This window comes from Misgurnus anguillicaudatus, chromosome 20 (genome assembly GCF_027580225.2).
Source record: "Misgurnus anguillicaudatus chromosome 20, ASM2758022v2, whole genome shotgun sequence".
Classification (NCBI taxonomy): domain Eukaryota; kingdom Metazoa; phylum Chordata; class Actinopteri; order Cypriniformes; family Cobitidae; genus Misgurnus; species Misgurnus anguillicaudatus.
The window spans coordinates 14,721,575-14,743,544 of NC_073356.2; the positions used below are offsets into that span (position 1 = coordinate 14,721,575).

General features: G+C 37.2%; 1 protein-coding gene across 3 annotated transcripts in view; it reads right to left on the reverse strand.

The window, feature by feature from the left end:
- Positions 1 to 21,970, reverse strand: part of sema4ab (sema domain, immunoglobulin domain (Ig), transmembrane domain (TM) and short cytoplasmic domain, (semaphorin) 4Ab) — a 56,339-nt gene that overhangs the window by 24,577 nt on the left and 9,792 nt on the right. For all 3 annotated transcript variants that reach the window (XM_055219506.2, XM_055219507.2, XM_055219508.2), the window contains exon 2: positions 6,455 to 6,682. In XM_055219506.2, coding sequence (XP_055075481.2) covers positions 6,455 to 6,551 — 97 coding nt within the window. In that variant the 5' untranslated portion in view covers positions 6,552 to 6,682. The remainder of the gene's footprint in view (positions 1 to 6,454; positions 6,683 to 21,970) is intronic.

Consider the following 21,970-nt stretch of genomic DNA (forward strand, 5'->3'; position numbering starts at 1 on the left):
TTGACATTACAAAGCTTCCCTAAACTCTGTCAATGCTACACTCTGTCAACAGTCGTGGCTTCATTCAGAACGCGGCAGTAACATATAAAACCGCTACATGCATTGTCTTAGGGTTGGGAACCGAGAACTGGTTCTTATTCAGAGCGGTTCTGTTTTTTAAAAGGAACCGGAACCACACATAATTTTTAAGTTTCGGTTCTAAAAGCGGTTCTGATGCGATGCACGTCCAAAGCGCTTGGAGGAAGCGATCACTTTAAATAGCCATGTCTTAATTCATGACTATTAATTACACTGAGACACTGTTTATAGTCACTCACTAAACCAAATTAACGCAGGTTACCACAGAAAACACTCACGCTGCTGAGGTAAGCAAATCTTGATCGTCTGCAAATGGTGCAAAATGCAGCTGCTAGGCTCCTTACTGGTGTGCGCAAACGAGAGCATATTACCCCTGTGCTTAAGTCTCTGCACTGGCTCCCAATACGTTTTAGAATTGATTTTAAAGTTTTGATGCTGGTTTTTAAATCTTTGAATGGGCTGGCTCCTAAATACATTTCTGACTTAATCTCCATCCATAATCCTGGAAGATCACTTAGGTCATCCAATCAGAGAATGTTAAGTGTTCCGCGGGTCAAATTAAAAACTAGAGGAGATCGAGCGTTTTCAGTGGTTGCACCAAAAATGTGGAACAGTCTACCTGCTGTTATTACAACTGCCACCACACTACATGAGTTTATGGTTAAACTCAAAACCCACTTGTTTTCCTTGGCGTACAAGTGTAGTTGATATTGCGGTGTCTGGAGTGTTGTATGTATTTGTCCTGTCTTTCTGGTGTAATTGATGCTTTTAGTTTTATTTTATCGTTAATACTATGGATTACTGAACAGCACCTTGGTCAACAATCGTTGTTTTTAGTGGTGCTATATAAATAAAGTTGAGTTGAGTGAGTAAGCTTTGTATACTTCGTGTTAAACATGTCTAAAAGTCAAAAGTGTGGATTCTAGGGATGTTGACGGTACAGTGCGACCCGGGGTGGCGTGCACTTCACAAACTACAAAAAAATACAGTCTCACCCAGCGAGATGTCTTCAAGTTCGCGTGAAGGGTAAAAGGCCATAAGAATCAAGAGTTAGTGGTCCGCTATAAACCAATATCAGTGATGACCCGCTGGCTTTGGGGCGGAACAATGAGGAAAGATATTCTCTCTTGGTCAAGGTTGCGAAAAATTATCAATCTGCACTACCAGTACAGCGTTAGAATGCGTTTTCAGCACTGTGCAAACATTATAAGCCCAAAAAGGTTCCTCACTCGAACCGTTTTCACGGATGAAACTGATAAAATAAACACGCACATAGGCACATAGGCTGAAAAAGTCACTACTAATTCACTTCACATTTAAAATATTTTGACAGTGATTAATAAACACAAATTAAATTGTTTTAGTATTGTGCATTAATTTTTATTATATGGAACTGGGGATCTGAACCGGAAATGGTTAGGCAGAACTGGAATCTGAAAATTTCTTACGAATCGCAACCCTAATTGTCATAATGTTTTCAACACGGCATCGAATATGAAACACGTTCATAGGAACATGTTTGTCATTTAATTTGAATAAATTAAAACAGTGGACTGTAACACACCTACATGTGAGTTGTACTGTGCATTGGGCTTTGTGATTAATAACCACAATTATTAACAAATAATTAAAAAATAAAAACTGCATGTAAACGGGAGTGAAGAGGTAAACATCTTACTGCGATTAAGTCCTTACTAGTGATAGGAAAATACATGGGAGATGCCGATATACTGGGCAATATTTGGATTTTTTTATCGGCATATAAAAAGGACATTTCTCCATGACTTTAATTTGTTATTTGTAAAAAAAAAAAGACACTCAGTATCACTCAATGTAAAACCAAAGTCTGGTTGTCTCTTATTTACTGTAATAACATTTGTGTTATATCGGCCTCATATTGGCCATACAGCTGTCTTAATATCAGCATCGGCCATAAAAAAACATATTGGTCGACCCCTTGTCCTTACTCTGATTATTGGAAGTGATCACATTATTATTGTCATTGACAACTTTGGCAATAGTCCTAGAATGAAAGAGGCCAGACGGGAGAAATGAAACCATCTAGAAGTTTCTAATAGGAAGCTGGGATATCAAACACCCACTTTAGGACTTTTTGTTCCTCTTAAGAGCACTGCTGGACTTCAAAGAAAAACTGAAAACTCATCAAATGCCATTCATTCAATAAATATGATTTGTGTTATGATCCTTAGATTCTGTGTAGGGGTGTGCGATATTGGCAAAAAATTTGATAATACCTATATGATTTTGCCGATAACAGACAATATTTGGATCCTTCAAAAATGTGTTTGTGAAAGCCTTATATTGTTTAAGCTCCCTCCTATAGCATTATAATATGATAGAGGTTAATATTGGTGTTATTAACCAAACAGAAAGGTCTTTATGATTTAAAACGAAAACAGTCAAGTACCAAACAGCAACGTACTTGAAGCAAAAATAACATTGACAGTAAGTCAAAAAATGCAAACTTCCTATAAACACAGCATAAGAAGTGATGCACAGCTGTACATAATGGCTTATTGCTTTAATGTAGCGATTTCCTCTTCAGCCATTCACACTGTTATGTTTATAATAGTTCATTGTTCACAGTTCATATTGGTAATCTTACAGACAGTCCATTTGAAATTATTCTTTTGAACTGACTGTAGTCGTCAGAAAAACACTACCGTAAATAACTTCTTAAGTAACTTCCCTTTACCTGTAGCTGTTCTCTGTGCGTATGTGTGGTACGTGTTCCCTCACACGCGTACCCCGCTCGTGACAGACATGAGAAAAAGCGCAGCAGGCCTATGCAAGTTCTCCGCTCGCGACATAAAAATTGCAAAGGGCGCGATCGGCCAAAGCAGTGGTTCTCAAACTTTTCAGCATGCGACCCCCCTTGTGTACGGTGCATCCCTTCATGGCCCCCCAAGAACATATATGAAATAAAACATTCAATAACTCAAAATTTGAATTAAACAAAACATTAAATAAAAAAAATGCATTGCTGTTGGTTAGTAGCCTTATTTTTCTGAGGATTTATTACACAGAATTTATGATAAATTAATGTATTTTATAAAATGTCATAAAACTGGGGCACCCCTGGCACTATCCCAGGACCCCCAGTTTGAGAACCACTGGGCTAAAGTATTAAAGGAAACATATCATGAAAATCTGACTTTTTCATGTTTAAGTGCTATAATTGGGTTCCCAGTGCTTCTATCAACCTAGAAAATGTCAACTGTAACTTAGTTTTGATAAACCATTCTCTGCAAGCATATGAAAAAATGGGTAGTTGAAATATGGCTCCACTTGTGATGTCAAAAGGGGATAATACCCCCCCTTAATCTGCACCATCCAACCATGGCACTGTCATTTAGTGCAGAGATGCTCTATGTGAACAATGTCATGCAATGATCCTTTTAGCCCAGTTAAAATAAAGTAGAAATCCCTTTCTGTGCAAAAATAGGTTCAAGTTTATATGATACAAAAGACTGTTATGAACTTAGCTGTTTGTACAAAAATCTTTGCTTTAGAACAATCAAACAAACTTAATCCTAATGCTTAAAAGATATTTAAAATGATGTAGGCGCGGTTTCCCGGATAGGGTTTAGATTAATCCAGGACAAGGATTACTTATATTCGGACATTTTTCACAAACATACATTACAAAAAACAACACCGGTGTGCACCTTGAGACAAAACAATGGCACTGATAAATGTTAAGTCCAAGCAAGATGATTTTTTTAAAAAATAAGGTAGCTCAAACATGCATTTTAGTCTAGATTAAGGAAAGTCTGGGAAACTGCCCTGTTTAAATGAAATGTATAATTTTATTTTGATCATAATTATTAAAGATTGCCTGATATATCCGTTTCCCGATATTTAAATATTTTACCATTATCAGGTATCGTTTTTTTAATATCAGATTGACCGATATTGGGCATCTTGTGGGCGTTTTGTGAATTGCGTGCTGGACTCCAGCGTCTAATGCCAAGTTCAGATTGCACGATTTTAGCCCTGATTTTGATTCGCTGACAGGTTTTGGCTGGAAGTACAAGGAGGTGTCTCCCCAACCATTTCCTCCTTCATAATCTTTATTGCTTTTTCTTCTTATATCTGCAAATGAGTGCACATACAATTTGTATGGCAAGCCTCTTGCGGCCTACCATTTTTAATAATGATCTCAGTCTCATGTAAGAACTCCTCCCGTTGTTTTCTTCGCGTCACTTCTCGCATGCGTTTGGTTGTGAGACGTAGTTTGCAGACCGGGACAAAGTTGTCGGCGATTCTTCCTATGGTAAAGTCATGCAGTGTGGAACCCCCCGTCACTGATCCATCATGCACTGTGAACACAGCAGCGACTGGACGCTACCCGAGATAGCCATGCAGTGTGAAAAGATCCGTGACTTGGTATGTAACGATTAATCTTGTGTCCCATTAAATGGTCTCGAAACGTGATACTAAGGGTGTCACGATTTCGATTTTAAATCGAAAATAAGTCACACCCTCGAACTTTGAATTTAAAAATGGGATCGTCGATGCTGCCACGCCCCCATGTCACGTCCGGTCGGCTTGCCAAGGGGTGGAAAAAACTCTCAGATATTTATATTTTAAACCCGAGGGATGTATTGCTACAACTCCTTGAAATGCATATCATAAACAGGATTACTACCTAGATCTGACTTCGGACAGAGCGCAGCTCTCTGCACGTGCACGAGAGTGAGAGAGGCGCCAAGATGTGTCCTTAAAAAAAATAAAAAATCGAGAATCGAATTGAATCGTGACCTTAGGATCGAAAATGTAATCGAAGCGAGGGTTTGGAGGATCGTGACACGCCTACGTGATACGCATCGTGGCCTTGTATTGGAATACGTATCACATCGGGAAATTGTTGGCGATACACAGCCCTAGTAAAAAACAGTAAATAAATCTCGGTTCAGCATATCTGTTATCGGCCACATATGCATCCAAATATTTGTTATCGGTTTTAGTTATAAAAAAATCAGCATCATTCGACCACTAATTGTAATACTCTTATGATTCACTATGCTTCACATTTACAATTAAAAGCGAGATAATAATATTCAAGTTGAAAAAGATAACCAATCTCCCTCAGCACGCAATGTAGAGCAAGGATTTAGCAATGCCAAGATCATAGATTCCCACGTAATGACTGAACTTGATAAATGCACTCAAAGCGGTCGCTTTGGGTAAAAGAGTCTGCCAAATACATAAATGTAAATGTCATGTAAATTCAGACAACGATAACAGCAGCGGGTTTTTTATCTGCTGGCAGCATCAAATACAGTATAAACACATTCTAGTAAAAGACTCTTAAGCAAATACGTTACAAACCCAGATTGCATATACTTTATCTAGAGAGTAAAATTTAATTAGTTCTTTCAAAACAATAAAAGCTACTGTAAGCATCTCATATTATAAAAGTACCCAGTCACAATAAACAGTGCAATAATCATTTATATATCCACAATATTTATGAACTTTTAAAAGCCACAAAAATCACCCTGTGAAGCTCATCTTTTTGTGCTGCACTGCAGTGTCTGTATTGGATTCTTCATTTTTGTTATCCTTTATATTTTATTGTACAAATATTTATTCTTTGTATTGTTGTATAGATGTTAGTTATTGAATGTCTGGGCTAAGAATGTATCTAATAAGGATTTACCTAGATCTACAGAAATAAAACAGCGCCTTTTTAACACAGATGAGTCCTTTAGGCAACATAGAGACTGCACTGCATTATAAAAGTTGTCATTTTAAAAACAGTTATGCAACTGGTGCGTTCAACATGTTTTCTTGTAAATTAGCATTTTTATAAGGCTCTTATGTTTAGGTTCAGTAATTTTAAAAGGTTTCTACTTAGTACTTAAAATGCATTTTTTCCACAAATATCACTTTAGTCATTTCATTGGTATTTAACAAATTTGACTGTCTTTCGCTGCAAAACCCTCTAAGTACAAAATATCCACTTCTGAAAAGGCACCTTTTTAAGCCCCTAAATTTTTAAGTGTGTACTGCTAAATGACCAATCAAAATCATAGGTCTTTAAATGTCTTGAACGTTTAACACATTATGTTACATGCTTGCAATTTTTACAATAAAACGCTTTAGTTCTAAGATTCATCCTACTTTAGCCCAATACTAAAAAAAGTATTGTTTTTAAATGGTTAAATCTGTGCCATAATAGCACTATAGCTTTAAAATGATCCTTAAAAATATGCAGCAAAAACACAAAGATAAGTATCAGGAATTTACAAATATTAGCAGATAAAAATTCAACATATATCGATAAACCTTGCACTCCTAATTTAATTTCAACTTGTTGCTCTAACTCCATAAAAAAGAAGAAACTTACCCAAAGGAAAAGAGACACGGGGGATGACATGTGCCCAACAGGTGCTGAAGATGGGCAGAAGAGACAGACAGAACCAGATAGATACTGTCTGCATCATCCTGTTGAACAACCACTAAACCGCTAAATCCAAAGACTGGTCTATCGTTCGCTTTTCTTGTCCTGACCTGTCAGCACTGTGTATCTCGCAGGGAAATCTCCGACTGCTGAAGGAGTCTGCTGTCATCTCATCTATACAGGAAACAACAACTGCATTTTAGACAGGCGTCAGAATCTTAACTCATCACTTCCTGTGAAGTCAATCTCTTCCTCTTTTAACACATAAGCAATGCACATGAAAGTGCCTTCATGCCATTATCTGTAAAAAAAAATAACTTTTATATGGAAATCAGTGACCGGAAGGCTAAAAAATGTTGACTGTTGTTTTACAGTATTGTGGTGGACTATCATGTATTCAGTTTCTCTAGACTTACATGCAAGTACAAATGTTTTTTTTTTTTTTTTAAGACGCACATATATCAACCGTGTCAATAGCATGATCCATTGATCCATTGTTGGGTAAGATATGGAAAAACCCAACCATTACTTTTAATTAGAGGTGTGAACTAAAGTACTTGCAAAGCATAATGCATATGTCTTATAAAATAAAATGTAAAAGTAAGGCTGGCCCACACACGTGAAGATTTTAAGCCCGGACCCCAGTGATCGAAAGGAGACGTTACCCGATTAGTGTTTTATCACAGACAATTTTTTGTTAAAAAAACCCCTCCTGATCACGTTGGAGTCTCCCCGAGCCCAAATCGTAAATATTAAAAAAGTTTGATATTTATGACTCTTGATCGGGCTGCCTCCGACACGACAGCTGCATTAGCCATTGAGAGCGTGCAAGCTTCAACCGGATGTTGAGCGCTTTTATAGATGAAACATGACACCCACAAACATGATAAGAAAAAGGATTATTGAACAACTATGGCAACAGTACAAGTGCTTTTACATTTGTTTTTCTCAAGTCACTTTCGATCAACAGTTTGAAGAACGCGTTTCAACCAATCAGAATGAAGAACCAGAACTGCCCGTTTTATAACAAGAGTTATACTTCGGAAACGCCACAATTAAATAAAATATTCAATATTTAAAGGAATCTATGACACTTAATGTGGACAGAACTCTTTCCTATAATTGAAAAGTGTACACTGCAAACACCTGGCTGTACAAATGTATAAAACCTTATTTAGTATAAAATCGTATTCTTGCACAATACAGTGTGACTTTGCAGCATTGCTAAACCAGGGATCTCCCTGCCGTCATTATATAAGCTCAATTAATCATTCATAATTTACAGTATGTGGTTGATTACCACACATTTGTCACCAGTCTTTCCTATTCTTCAGTATTTTGCCAGTGGCTTTAACCGAAAGAGTCATACTGTATAAAAATCACACAATACAGCATTCGTTGAAAAGTGTACGCTGCAAACACCTGTACAACTGTATAAAACCTTATTCATTTCAGTATAAAACCTTATTTTTGCTAAGGCTGTGCAAAAAAAAAATCGCCTGCGATTCTCATACGTGTTTCATCAGTACAGCTGGTTCCTTAATTAGTATTAAATCGCCATCAGCTGCTTTCAGATGGACTGACATTTACTACATCGAGCCGTAGTTCACAGAGAAACTAGGCAAAAATCGCATAGATTATCGGAGTCGATTTTCCTTGATTATGAACACATTTTTGCCTACCTTCTTTTGCCTAAATCTGTGTGATTTTGATACGTTTCTCTGTGAACTACGGCTCTGTGTAGTAAATGCCGCTCCATCTGAAAGCAGCTGATGGCGATTTACTTCTAATCACGGAGCCGGCTTTACTAATGAAACATGCATGAGAATTGCAGGTGATTTTTTTTTGCACAGCCCTAATTCTTGCACAATACAGTGTGACTTTGAAGCATTGCTTAACCAGTGATCTTCCCTTCCGTAATTATATAACCTAAATTAATCATTCATAATTTACAGTATGTGGTTGATTACCACACATTTGTCACCAGTCTTTCAATTCTTTGCTATTCTGCCAGTGGCTTTAACTGAAAGAGTCATACTGTATAAAAAATAACACAATACAGCATTAGCACGTTGAAATGAAGCATAAAGGTCAGACAGTGTCAGCACTTCCTTTATTTCAAATCGGCCCAAAATGGAAATGTGAAAACTGGGTTCTAATCGATTCCTCTTATTAATAACTGAGAGCAGTCAGACTTTAAACAAGTGTGAACCAAAAAAAAAAAAAAAAAAACATAAGAGACAACATTATTTGTTTTTGTACGTTGGCTTTAAACAGCTACATAAATGTGGTGCTATTTACACAGACAAGCAGTTATTAAAACAGGTCGCCTGCTTATTACAAGCTATCTTTGACAATGTTGTTGATCTACAAATAAGAACGTTATACAACCAATCTATGTGCAAATAAATAAACTTTAAATGAGTCTGGGGCTTTACAAATGTACACTGTAAAAAATGTCCGTAGAAATTACAGTATTACTAGGTATTACTGGCAACTAGCTGCCAGTTACTTACTGTGGATTTTGCATTTATGTTATTTACTGGGAACAGTTTGTTCAAAGTTTAATGAACATGAAACATTTTCAGTCTTTTATCTTTTACAGTAAGTTACTGGCAACCAGCTGCATAATTACAGCTAATTTTTTTACAGTGTACCCATGAAACTTAAACCCCATTAAAGATGTGAAATATACAAGAAGATGATTACAATGTTTCCAAGGTTAAGAATACATCTGGGTTTACAATAAAAGGTTTGTTCAATATGAGACTTTCCAGTGAGATGTATGTTTGAAACTTAAAGAAGTTCCAGTGTTGATACATTGCGTATGACAGTCAGTCACCAGACAGAGCAATGTAAGAGCAGATTTCAACTGAGTCATATCTTTATTTATATCACATGACAGGACACTGGAGTCTTGCAACAGTTTCAGTCACATCTCTGAACATTCATGATGGTATAGTATGGGGTGGGCGATAAACCGGTACACTCTAAAAAAACAAACGGTGCTATATAGAACCAAAACTGTTGCTTTGGATCGTAATCATAGAAGAACCGTTTTTAGTGCCATATAGCACCGGTGAAGCACCAGTGAAGCACCTGTGTAGAACCATATAGGGGCCATATAGAACCACTATAGCACCAAATATGGTTCTACATAGCACTATATGGTTCTACACAGGTGCTTCACTGGTGCTTTACCGGTACTATATGGCACTAAAAACGGTTCTTCTATGATTACGAGCAAAGAACCACTTTTGGTGCTATATAGCACCGTTTGTTTTTAGAGTGTAGACATGATTTATGCTGCCTTCACGTGCTATCGTAATTATGGTAAATAACAAAATCCCACTTGGAAAATGCACATGAACACCCCTCATGTGGTATTTTCAACTGGGCAACTCGTAAAATATTTTGATGCCCGAGTTGCCAAAATGAGATTACCTTTGACCTTTTCAAAATGGCGGAGAGCAGCAGCAACGTCGTGAATGGTTGAATGACAAAAAAAGCAATGGTAAATACCAGTTCACAAATGGAAAATGCACTTGAACGCAGCAAACTGGTAAATTCTAGTTCACAAATGGAAAAAGCACTTGAACACAACACGCTGGTAAATACCAGTTCACAAATGGAAAATATCATCTTTCCCATAGCACGTGAAGGCAGCATAACTGGTAGAAATTTGTCAACAGGTAGAGATTTTGGACTGTCGTCTCTATCGAGGTTACGCGCCCACGTCACGCTCCTGTGCGCGTTGTTACGGAAATGTAACGTTTGTACAAGTATTCAAGCACTGCAGTTTTAAAACAAGTTATATATATATGTACACACACACACACACAAACACACACACACACACACACACAAGGGCTGATGTTCCAGATCGATTCGATATCGATTCACAAGCTATCAAATCGATTCGATTTCGAATCTCGATTCCGGTTCTCTGACCGATTTTTATACTCGATTCAACTCAATGAATATAGATTTAATACAAATACTATATTAATAAAAAAGAACAGTGAACAGCAGTTTACAAGTGGGTAATTAATAAAAAGAAATTAAAAGACACAACTAGGGCTGTCACTTTTCGTTCGAAAATCGATTGCACAATCGATCGGACCAACCAAAAAACGTTTCGAAAACGAAAATAGGCAATCGATTTTAACCAAATATGTACACTATTAATTTTAAAAGAATTAAACAGTTAAAAATATAGATGTAACAAAACTCACAAACACGCAGAAAAAGAAAATAAAGAATTCCGAAAGTGCAGTAGGTGTGCGAAAGCTAGACAGAAAATACCCAGCAATTTTACGCACCTATAGTTTCACGCTTTCAATCGCTGCATCTAGTGTTTTGCAAAGAAAATGGAGGACAACGTCAATAAACCTGTGCAACACGAGACAGCGTCGAAATTGTGACCTTACAGGAGATGATGAGTTATGACAAGGAGCCACCCTTGCGAGCTGACAGCAACCCGCTTTTGAGATGGAAGATTGGCAGTACAAAATACGCAGCTGGCAACGAAGTACCCGAGTTTCCCTGGGACATCAGTGCGGTCGGAGTGCGTCTTCTCAACAGATGGACATATAGTGAATGAAAAGCTCTCTGCTCTTGACCCCTAAAATGTTGATCGACTTGTTTTTTTCTGACCAATAATTTGTAATGGGCCTAGTCTTCTTGCGCATTTCATTATGCCTGCTTAGTGCCGCCTAAGTGTCGGTTACGTTTAATAAAAAAATACACAGCATGTTCTCAACTTCAAGTAAGTCTATTTAAAGTTTCATTTTTTAACAGTTGTTTGAAATGGATCGGATTTGAATTGCCTAAATCATAAAAGCAGCCGGTTGAACCTGCAGTAATGTTTTTCATTTATGGCAGCAGTCCACTCTGCATATTTTTTTAGAGAATGTTTCACTACTGTTGCTGTTTTTTATTCTGCACGAAACTTAATGACAATGAATAAGAAATATTGCTGACTTGTGCGTTTCAGGCGCTCTCTTTACATTTGTCTGTTATTTGGCGTTAAATGGAAACGTCTTTTTTAGACATGGAAAATCGATTTTACAATCGATTCAATGAACACTTATATATTAAAAATCAAAAATGATTTTTTCACAAAAGTGACAGCCCTAGACACAACACTATCGTCGTCTTGCTTGTGAAATCTAAAATGCTTCCATACTTCTGACTTTTTATGTGAAGGTGGCTGGTGGCATCAACGTCGATGAAGCACCTGAAACTGCCATTTTAAGCACTGAATGAATGAATGACAGGCTCGCCTCTCGCTCCTTGGTAACATCGCGCAAGGCAAAAAAGAGGGTGACATCTAGTGAAGAATACTAGTAATTAGATTAGCTTTAATGTTTGCGTAAATAAATATGAAGGAAAAAATCGATACTGCTCTTTGAGAATCGATTTTGAATCGACCACATAAAAAAAACCCGATAAATCGAAAAAAATTTTTTTGCCCAGCCTTAACACATACACATAAATAATTTTTTATTAATCATTAATTTTATCTTCATTTTATGCTTGTATAGGTTTTTGTGAGAATTATAAACATTTCTATGGTATTAAAGATTTTAATAACAGAAAAACCATATTAAAACATAAAAAAACTCTACCGTGATACATATCGTTATCATGATATAAAATAAATCCTATCGTGATAAAAGATTTTGGTCATATCGCCCACCCCTAATGATACTTATAACTTACAGATAGTAATCATGAGGGTGAGAACCAGGGCCTGAAGTTAACTTTTTTGGCCACCTGCCACAGTGACTTTTTACCACCCAGTTTTTTTTTTGTCTTTATTGTATGAATTAAATATAATTCTTTTTAGAGCTACAAAAGTGTCATCCAAACGTAGTCAGAGAAATGCCTCATGTTTCCAACCACATGAAAGTTGTGAAACAGCATTAGCATCTTCTCAATGAATCACTCAATTCGCATCAGTGATGCGCGCTGTGCCTGCGGTCACCTGTCGTTACGAGTCATCCAAAAATATTTTTAAGGATATTAGGGCCGCGGTTGGTCGGGTCGTTTAAATTTAAGATGCAAATTAACTATTTTAAACAATTGCGGGGGGTTAGTTGAAAACGTCGGTCGGAAGTGGGTTGTTTATACATTGACCCGCGCATCACTGATTCGCATTGGCTACCCGCCAATGTGGTCGGTAGATTGACAGTGTTACCCGCCAATTGCAAAATCCACTCGCATTTGGCACGTGGTCGGGTGTTAATTTCAGGCCCTGGTGAGAACAGATCATAAAGGATTTACAATCATCCTGTAATATGTGAAATTCACAAGTGTTCTACTTTAGTGTGGCACTTTGCAGTCCGACACTTCGAAATGGGTTGAAGAAATTTTTTTATTTCTGTTTAGAGACATGTCATACTGCATCACAAGATTGTGACAAAACATACAGTATTCGAGAACCTGTCCTTTGTTTAACCTCTAGTTTACATCACAGCCTGGCAAATAACATGACTGTGTGTCAGAGACAGGTCATATTTACTGTATGTGAGACGAGTCATCAATAATTTACTCCGATCTGCTAAAATCAAGCGTTCATGTAGCCTGTTGTAACCCAAGGCTGACAGGGCACTGGAATTATCACTTATAGATCAAAATCTATGGTGAAAAATCTCTCCCACTGTCCATTCCTGTACTCCAAATCTCTTAACAGGTTTAACACACTAGTTGTTTCTTGACCCAAGAGCAGGACCAAAGTATTATTCAAATATCCATGCTACATTTAAATAAAGAACAGTCTCAATGTGTTTTTAAAGGAACAGTCTACTCATTTTCAATATTAAAATATGTTATTACCTTAACTAAGAATTGTTGATACATCCCTCTATCATCTGTGTGCGTGCACGTAAGCGCTGGAGCGCGCTGCGACGCTTCGATAGCATTTAGCTTAGCCCCATTCATTCAATGGTACCATTTAGAGATAAAGTTAGAAGTGACCAAACACATCAACGTTTTTCCTATTTAAGACGAGTAGTTATACGAGCAAGTTTGGTGGTACAAAATAAAACGTAGCGCTTTTCTAAGCGGATTTAAAAGAGGAACTATATTTTGTGGCGTAATAGCACTTTGGGAGTACTTCGACTGCTCATTTTCAAAAACTTTGGCTATTGATCCAAAATGACCTATTTTGGATCCAAAATGGTGAATTTCACTGAAAGGTGAAAAGTTTGTACCCATGATTGTTTGCGAATAACAATACATCACGTTTTAGGTACATGTACGTTTTTTAAAGTGGTAGGGTTGGGCGAGTGGGCGGGGCAGAGGGTGTGGTAATCAAAGGGGAGGGCCGTATTAAAAATACACTCAAATAAAACTTAATTTTGACGAAACTATGACAGAAAATGAACACATACTAGATGAATTGGATGTTTTTAACAGATAGCTCTAATGGGAATAGCTGTGTGATGAAGTGAAACTAAAGGGTTAATAAACACAAACTGAAGCAGATGTTGTAGAACAGTGGTTCCCAAACTTTTTCACCGTGTGGCCCCCCTTGTGTACAGTGCATTTTTTCGCGGCCCCCGAAAGAAAATTTATGACAAAAACAGTTTTAAAATTTGATATTTTAATTAAACAAAACATATAAAATTATACCTAGTAGTGCTGTTGGTTAGTTGGTTTATTATTTTTAGGTTTAATTACACAGAATTCATGATAAATGAATGTATTTTATTAAATTTCATAAAACTGGGGCCCCTTGGCACCATCTCACGGCCCCCCAGTTTGAAAACCACTGTTGTAGAAGTCAGGCAAACGATGATAGATGGCGCAAAATGGTAAAAACTGATTATTTCCCACTATTAATTACATTATCTTAAAGGAATGTATACTGTAGCATGTAAATAATGCACATAAAGTGAGCAAGAGCGCTCAACAATTATATCTAATCAACAGGCACGTGAAATCTAGCTAGCAGGTTGCTCAAACAACAAAATCAGCAGCTAACTTACTTTAAACTTACAAGAACTATAGACGAATACAATAACAGGCTTAAATAACGCCAAAACATAAGTCCACTTACAGTTCTCATGGACACGCGTTTTATCTCATTTCGGCCGTGTGGTGCGCGGTGTGAAGCGTGTCAGCGCTATTCTCCGAGAGGTTTTATCAACTGGCTAGTTATCCTCCAGACAGCGACGGTCCGGACCACGTCTTTCTCATTTCGGCCATGTGGCGCGCGTTCTCCGACATGCACTTGACGGCCTTTTGTGCAGCGAAATTGTTTTTGGCTGACCTAGTTAAGGTGGTAGGGTTTCCAAGCTTAGGCGGGCCGCCTCAACTGAAATGTGCTGGGGGAAACCCTGGACTACTAGTGATGCACGGGTCAGCGTTTTTTCCAACCTGCGGGTCCAGCTTATGAAATAGTTGGCCCGCCTCACACCACTGTATCTATTTTTACAAACTGCCCTGCCCCACACCCGTGCCAATTAAGATAGACATACTAGGCATTTTAATGTAAATGAAAATAGGTTTTATTTCAGCCTAAAAGTGCTTGGAAACAGCCATTAGATTACATCGCCCTGTAAACTGACAACAACACATGCGAACCATAGAAACCAGCATGGTCATATTAATATGAAGATAGGATAATGATAAACATTTTGAAGTTCCCTACCTTAATTTCTTGCGCAGATCATCTTTCATCTTTTGTTTTGTTGTTTGTTTTGTTGCTACTGTACTTGGTGGTTCCGTGACGTGAAGCCAAAAGCCAAAGTTATGTTGCTACATAGGCCTATGTAATTTAACCTTATCAAAGAACCTAATAAAATATGAAAATGTATATTCCCAAATATTTAATATATAAGCTATAGGGAATTGGACGCAACATACATGTTTTTTATTTTGGTTTTAATGACCCGCCCCGCAATAAAGTGACAATTTCTTTACCCAACCCGACTTCGCGCATCACTAACGGCTACCGTAGTTACAACACGCATTTGGAAAATCAAGGCGCTAGAGAGCACTAATTGTTTAAATGCAAAATACAATTTCACCACTAGATGGAGAAAAATTCTACTTATTGGCCCTTTAAAATACATCACATACAAATAGGGTTGGGTATCATTTTAATTTTAGCGATTCCGATGCCAATTCCGCTTATCAAATCCGGTTCTTATCGATTTCTGGTTCCGATTGCAATATTTTAGTGAAAGAAAAGCAAATACTTTCACTATTTAGTCTATAACCTGTTGGCTATAACTGTTAACTGGGACAATTTGTCTCAAGATTAAATTTTAAAAAGTGCCAGAATGACACAAGTTGATATCATTTTAAATAAACTATGTTGTCCTGTAGCTGCCTAATTTTATCGTGATCGCTATAAAAAAAAGTAAACAAAAGTGATCAGTCTTACAAAACAGATGTCAGTTTATCCAGAAGTATGCGGCTTTAATTCAAAGGTGAATCTGTGTTTTGTACCCGAGTGTGAGATGCTGCTATATTAGCTGTATCTGGTGCACTCTACGAGGACTCACGGCTGGGAGATTTAAACATGGTACATTCCTTTCAATTTAACTCTGTGCTGAAGCAAATGTTTCATCATATAAAAGGTGTTTCCTCCCTTACACAAAATATCTTTGCCACATGTATTGCATTTGGCCATACTACAGTCTTTTTTCACAAAGTTTAATCAAACTTTAAACGTTTGCTGCGGCCAACAAAATAGGAAGGATAAGCTAAGTTTAAGTTTAATATGCAACTGTTTCAAGTCAAAAACTATTTTTTTTAAAAACAAGTAAATGTGAAATGAGTTGCAGCTTAATATGAACAACAAACTGCACATGTGAAAAAAAATACAATTAAACATACAGCCTAGGTCCCACTTAATGTCATTCCAAAGAGCCATTAGTTTAAAACTGAGTGTCCCCTTAATGTCCAAAATCACTGAAATTACAGGGATTTTACACATGAACAAAAACTAGTACATTACAAAACTAATAGATCTGTGGATTTTAGCTGCTTTCAGTTGACGCTTGATCTTTTATTTTGACTCCTCTTTGGTTTAGCCACCGATCCATTTTTACGTTATTAAAACAGAAAGGCAAGAACTGATATCACAGTATGCAAGTGCATTAAAAATCTACTTAAATAAGTGACGATTGTATAAACACTTGCCTAGTTTAGGTCATCTTTTGGCGGACCACTGGGGGGGATTGGCGGACCACTAGTGGTCCCCGGACCACACTTTGAGAATTACTGCCCTAGTGTAATGAACTGTGGATACGTGTAATGAGAGAAGGTTCGTCGCAGGTCCTGGAAGATAGATACAATTGTAAAATGCTGACTGCTGTTTGCCACGTGAGAATGACTGAAAAATTCAGGAATCTGTAAACGGAATCGAAATGTGCACGTCATATAGATTCCCAGTTAACGATGGAACCAGTTCTCAATATCCAACCCTATATACAAACCACAGTTACAGTTACTTTTCACCAATATTCAGTGCACTTTGACTAGTCGAGTTCCTCTGTCTAGAATTTCAGATGTGGGCAAACATGCAAAATATCAACAAACAGCTTAGCAGAACAGAAATTTCTGTGGTTATTGCCATCATTTTTTAGGCCAACCATGAAAAATCCTTCTTCTCCCAATAAGTATAAATAAGCAGGCAGTGTGTTTAAGACAAGGGCACGTACAGAATGCCCCTGAGTCCATGCAGGATGTCACCTTTCCACAGAAGCATGCAGCCCTGACACGCACATTAACCTGGCGATTGTGTATTCATCAGGTAGTAGATGAGATCTAACTATACACAGGGTACCAGGTTTTCTCACATGTTCAATGCAAATTATTGGTTAAGCAGGCTTGTGTGGTGAGAAAGTTATGGCAACAAGTAGACCTCATCTAAATTATTATGAAAATGTAAGTTGATTTTTCCATTTAGGTTATTTTACTTGCTTATCTTTGTTTGTTGATAAACAACTGACCTTTCCCATGACATGAGATTTCCCAGTTCAACTGAGGGGGTTTGTTGCAAAAATCTGGCAGTGCACGCACACTATTTTGATTTGCAGCGCACTGTACGATTACAGTCTTGTTTGTGTAAAATGTGAAGTATACCCAGACAATTGATTAATTATAGCTTTAAAGGGCACCTATGATGCCCATTTTTACAAGATGTAATATAAGTCTCAGGTGTGCCCAGAATGTGTATGTGAATTTTCAGCTTAAAGGTACAATTTGTAAGATATTTGCAGTAAAATATCCAAAAACCACTAGTCCGGTGTTATATATTTTGTCCAGCTGATTACTAACAATATCTATAATGTTTTCAACTACTTGTAAATTATGAGAAAATTGCTGCCCTAAACAGTGACACAGGTCAGTGCAGTCGCCTGTAAATGACGTTAATATCTACGTTACCCTTTGTTACCGCCTTTACTGACGTAAAAACCACATGACAACAGTGTCGTGGACAAAAGTGGAAGTAATAGCATCTGTTGGGCCACTCGCTTTTTTATGGTAAGTTTGTTCATCTGAACACTTAATTCTGTGCTGTGTTAACAAACCATCGTATTGGACTAATACTGTAACATCTATGACTAACAATTGCGTTTTGAACATGAAACCTTACACAATGAAAAAAACGATGTCATCAAACAAAACATTTATATAAAACTTGATTACTTTACCTTTTGTGTAACATGATTTCTCGTTCCCGTCTGATTGATGGGCATCAGTGTTTGAGTTAAAGACAAAAAATCCCATCAGTCCACGCTGCTTCAAAGCATTATTAATCTACTTCATTGTTATTGATTTGATCTGGCGCCCTCTAGCGGCGCGGATTATGCAAATTGCATCTTTAAAATGCCCCACAGATCATTTATTATAGCATGTTTAAAATGCCCCTATTTGTTTAAGAGCAAACCTGTACCTTTATGTGCATGAGCTCGTGCTCCTCACTCCCTTATACCAACGGACATTGAGTGCTTTCGTATAAAGCATACTGTATCATGAAAATCTGACTTTCTCCATGTTTCTTCCAGTGCTTCTATCAACCTAGAAAATGTGAAGAACAACCCAGTAACTGTAACAACCCAGTTTTTCTCTGTAAGCATGTGAAAAAATAAGTCATTGAAATTTGGCTCCCCTTGTGATGTCAGAAGGGGATTGAAAAAATTGGTGGGTGGAAGTCCAAACACCTATTTGCATAATATGTGCCTTTTTAACCCCCAGGGGTCCAAAAACGCGGGGACGCGTTTTGACGTGTTTTCTCCTTATCATAGCAGAATCAACTTAAAATACTCCATCATTAATAATCAAACACTTACGTGTTTGACATCATTTGAAACTCTGAAGGGTCCTCTTTAATTAGTTCACATTCACAATAACAAGAGATCTTTGTGTTTTTGTCAAATAAAGAAAATAACAGGGTGCGCATTCAGACATTTCTGTCTCCGCCAGCTGTCTCTTAAAACACGTTACAAAAATCAGTTGAAACTCCGCGAATACTCGTCACACAAACATAATACACATATCCAAAGAAAGCCTGAAATGTCTACTTTTAAACAAGCTAATTATAATCAAAAACAAATATTTCCTGTTTATATAATCTGCATTGAAGTAAAGAGAGTACAGTTTTTCCTGGCTGAGCTCATTATCTCTAATGCGGCCACGCCCTCAGGCTGTTGACATGGTAATGAAGAGACAGCTGTTCCAACAATAATAAACAAAGCGTAAAGTTTTATCAGATTTAAAGACTTTACCGCATGTTTGGATTATAAACTTTATACACACACGTGAGGAATATCTTCATTTAGGTCTGGACATTGAGGAAGAGAAGCGTTTATCTTTAACGTTACCTAAGAAGAGGAACGATGGAAGACGCATTGGAGAAGGATATAACTTATTCCTGAAGAAACTGTAAGTCATTTGTCTTCATTTATATTTGCTATCATGTAATATGTTATGGCTTGTGCAGTTCAGCCTACATAAGCAACATTAGCAGACTGCACGCTTCGGATTTAAAAACGTTCGCATTGTTTACAAACGAGGGCGCGTGATTTCACGTAATGGCGGATTTCATTGATACATGCTGTAAGTTACAGTGTTAGACACAGTTATTCACTTTCGTATCCTTCATGGCAACTTTGAGTAATGCTGCACTGCTGTATCTTTTAAGTGTGTGCTGTAATATGATTCCATGTTAACATGCTTATTTATAAACGAGTACGCGCGTGATCACGTAATGGCGGATTTCATTGTTACATGCTGTGTACAGTGTTAGACACAGTTATTCACTTTCATATCCTTTATGGCAACTTTGAGTAATGCAGCTGCACTGCTGTATCTTTTAAGTGTGTGCTGTAATATGATTCCATGTTTACATGCTTGTTTACAAACGAGTAAGTTACGCGCGTGATCACGTAATGGCGGATTTCATTGTTACATGCTGTGTACAGTGTTAGACGCAGTTATTCACTTTCGTATCCTTCATGGCAACTTTGAGTAATACTGCACTGGGGGATCTGCTGTAATATGATATTGTTTACATGCAACGCATTCCATACATTGCGCTTTACACGCGACACCGTTTTATTATGAGCTCCGCGTTGTTTACACGGAGACGCGAGCTCGCGCACATCCATTTGCGATGTGTTTTTAAAGTTCATACTCGCTTACAGAAACGCGTTTAAAACAGAAGCTAGACGATAAGGGGATGGGCATCTGAAAACAGTCATCTGAAAACAGCTTTTTATATAACTAATCATTGCAGATGTTTATTTGAGATACTAATTTAGTTTATAATAGTTTATCTGAATGTAGTGCTATCATTTACCCATCAGTTATGTATGTAAGGGTATTTCTGTGGACAATTTGTGCTGACAGCTGTTCATAACTCTCTTACAGGTCTGCATCCCTCTCATCAGTACAAAACTATGAAGTGGAAAAACATATTCACACTCTTTGGACATAAAGTTATATGGTAACATGAGCCACATGAAGTTTACAGCTCTGTTGTTTATCAGTTTCTTATACAAGTTCAGTGTTTTAATAGGGTTTGTTTCCAAATAAATTGAAAATGTCCTACTGACCTTCATTTCTATTTTGATTATATTGTTAACTTCTTAATAAACCTCAAACAAACATGTCCATTTGTCCTCACATTCTTTACTGTAGTTCCCTCCTGCCTCATTATTATGCATCTCATTATGCGAGCCTTTGTTTGCTAGCTGTCAATCAATCCTTCTCGCATACGCCCACTCTAAACAAAAAGTGTCTTACAATTTCTAAAATAATATATTGGTTTATGTGAATGAGTAGGCAGGATGATTTTCACATCATTTTAAAGAAAAAACTCTAGACTACTAGATTATGTTTAGGAAAGTCTTGTTAAACCATGTTTAGTATGGGTTTTGTGAACTTATATCAGTGACTTAAAAATTTAGCTTTTTTAAAAACCACGCATAAACCTTTTTCTCTCAAAAATACAAACATGTACATACATGTAGCTCATATAATATTTTAGCCCAGTTTGTGCTGAACACAGTGGTATGAGACACTTGCCATTATTATGTTTTAAAGCAACTGAAAAAAGACCAAATGTAAGAGCATGTCAGAACCTCTGAGAGTGTCCCAAAATGGTTGGACCCCAGAGGGTTAAATGAAAAAATAATAGTGAAATTGGAGGCCAGGGGATGTGTGTGCTGTGTGTAAGTATTGTATAACTAATGATGCGATCTACGCAGCCCTCATACGTGAACAAAGAGAACTGCGTTGATAATGACATTTTTCATTAAAGTTGACAACTTTGTTAATTTTGTGTCTAAGCTTTCTTGCTAATTAATGACTAAGCTATCACCTGTTATTAAATAATTACATGTTTATTAGTAATACTGCAATGTCTTCTAGTGGACATAATTTAAAACAAGTTAACTATACGAGCTCATAGTGGCATTGGCAATGCATAAGCCCGTTTTTACAACGTGTGTAGATAGGTATAGTAAATATTAATAAGTCAAATTTGAGCATTAAATAATCGATTATAAATCGAATATTAAAAAAAAATAATGAATGAAATTCGAATGGGATAATAGAGGAAGATTGACAGCCCTAATCTATACATCTCCAAGAAACATGTCAGCTTAGGGCTGAAAATAAAATTAAAATACATAATTTCCCAAAATTCAGGTTTCAGAAAATTCATGTGGAGAACTGTCACAAAAAACTTTGTAAATATTGACACCATATTCATCATGAATACTTGCCATACTTGACACAGCGACTCGACCACAAGCAACAACAGCTTGATGCACAAATAAGAGCTGTTTTGGTGGGATTTTGGGCGGGGTATGCCAACCGATCAGACACAACATTCCTTTGGAAATTGATCCAGGACAACACCTGAGGGTGGGGATGATGTGTAGGCTTAAAGCAAGATTTAAGAATCTGGCCTTTGAAGGACAGCAAAGTGTGGAG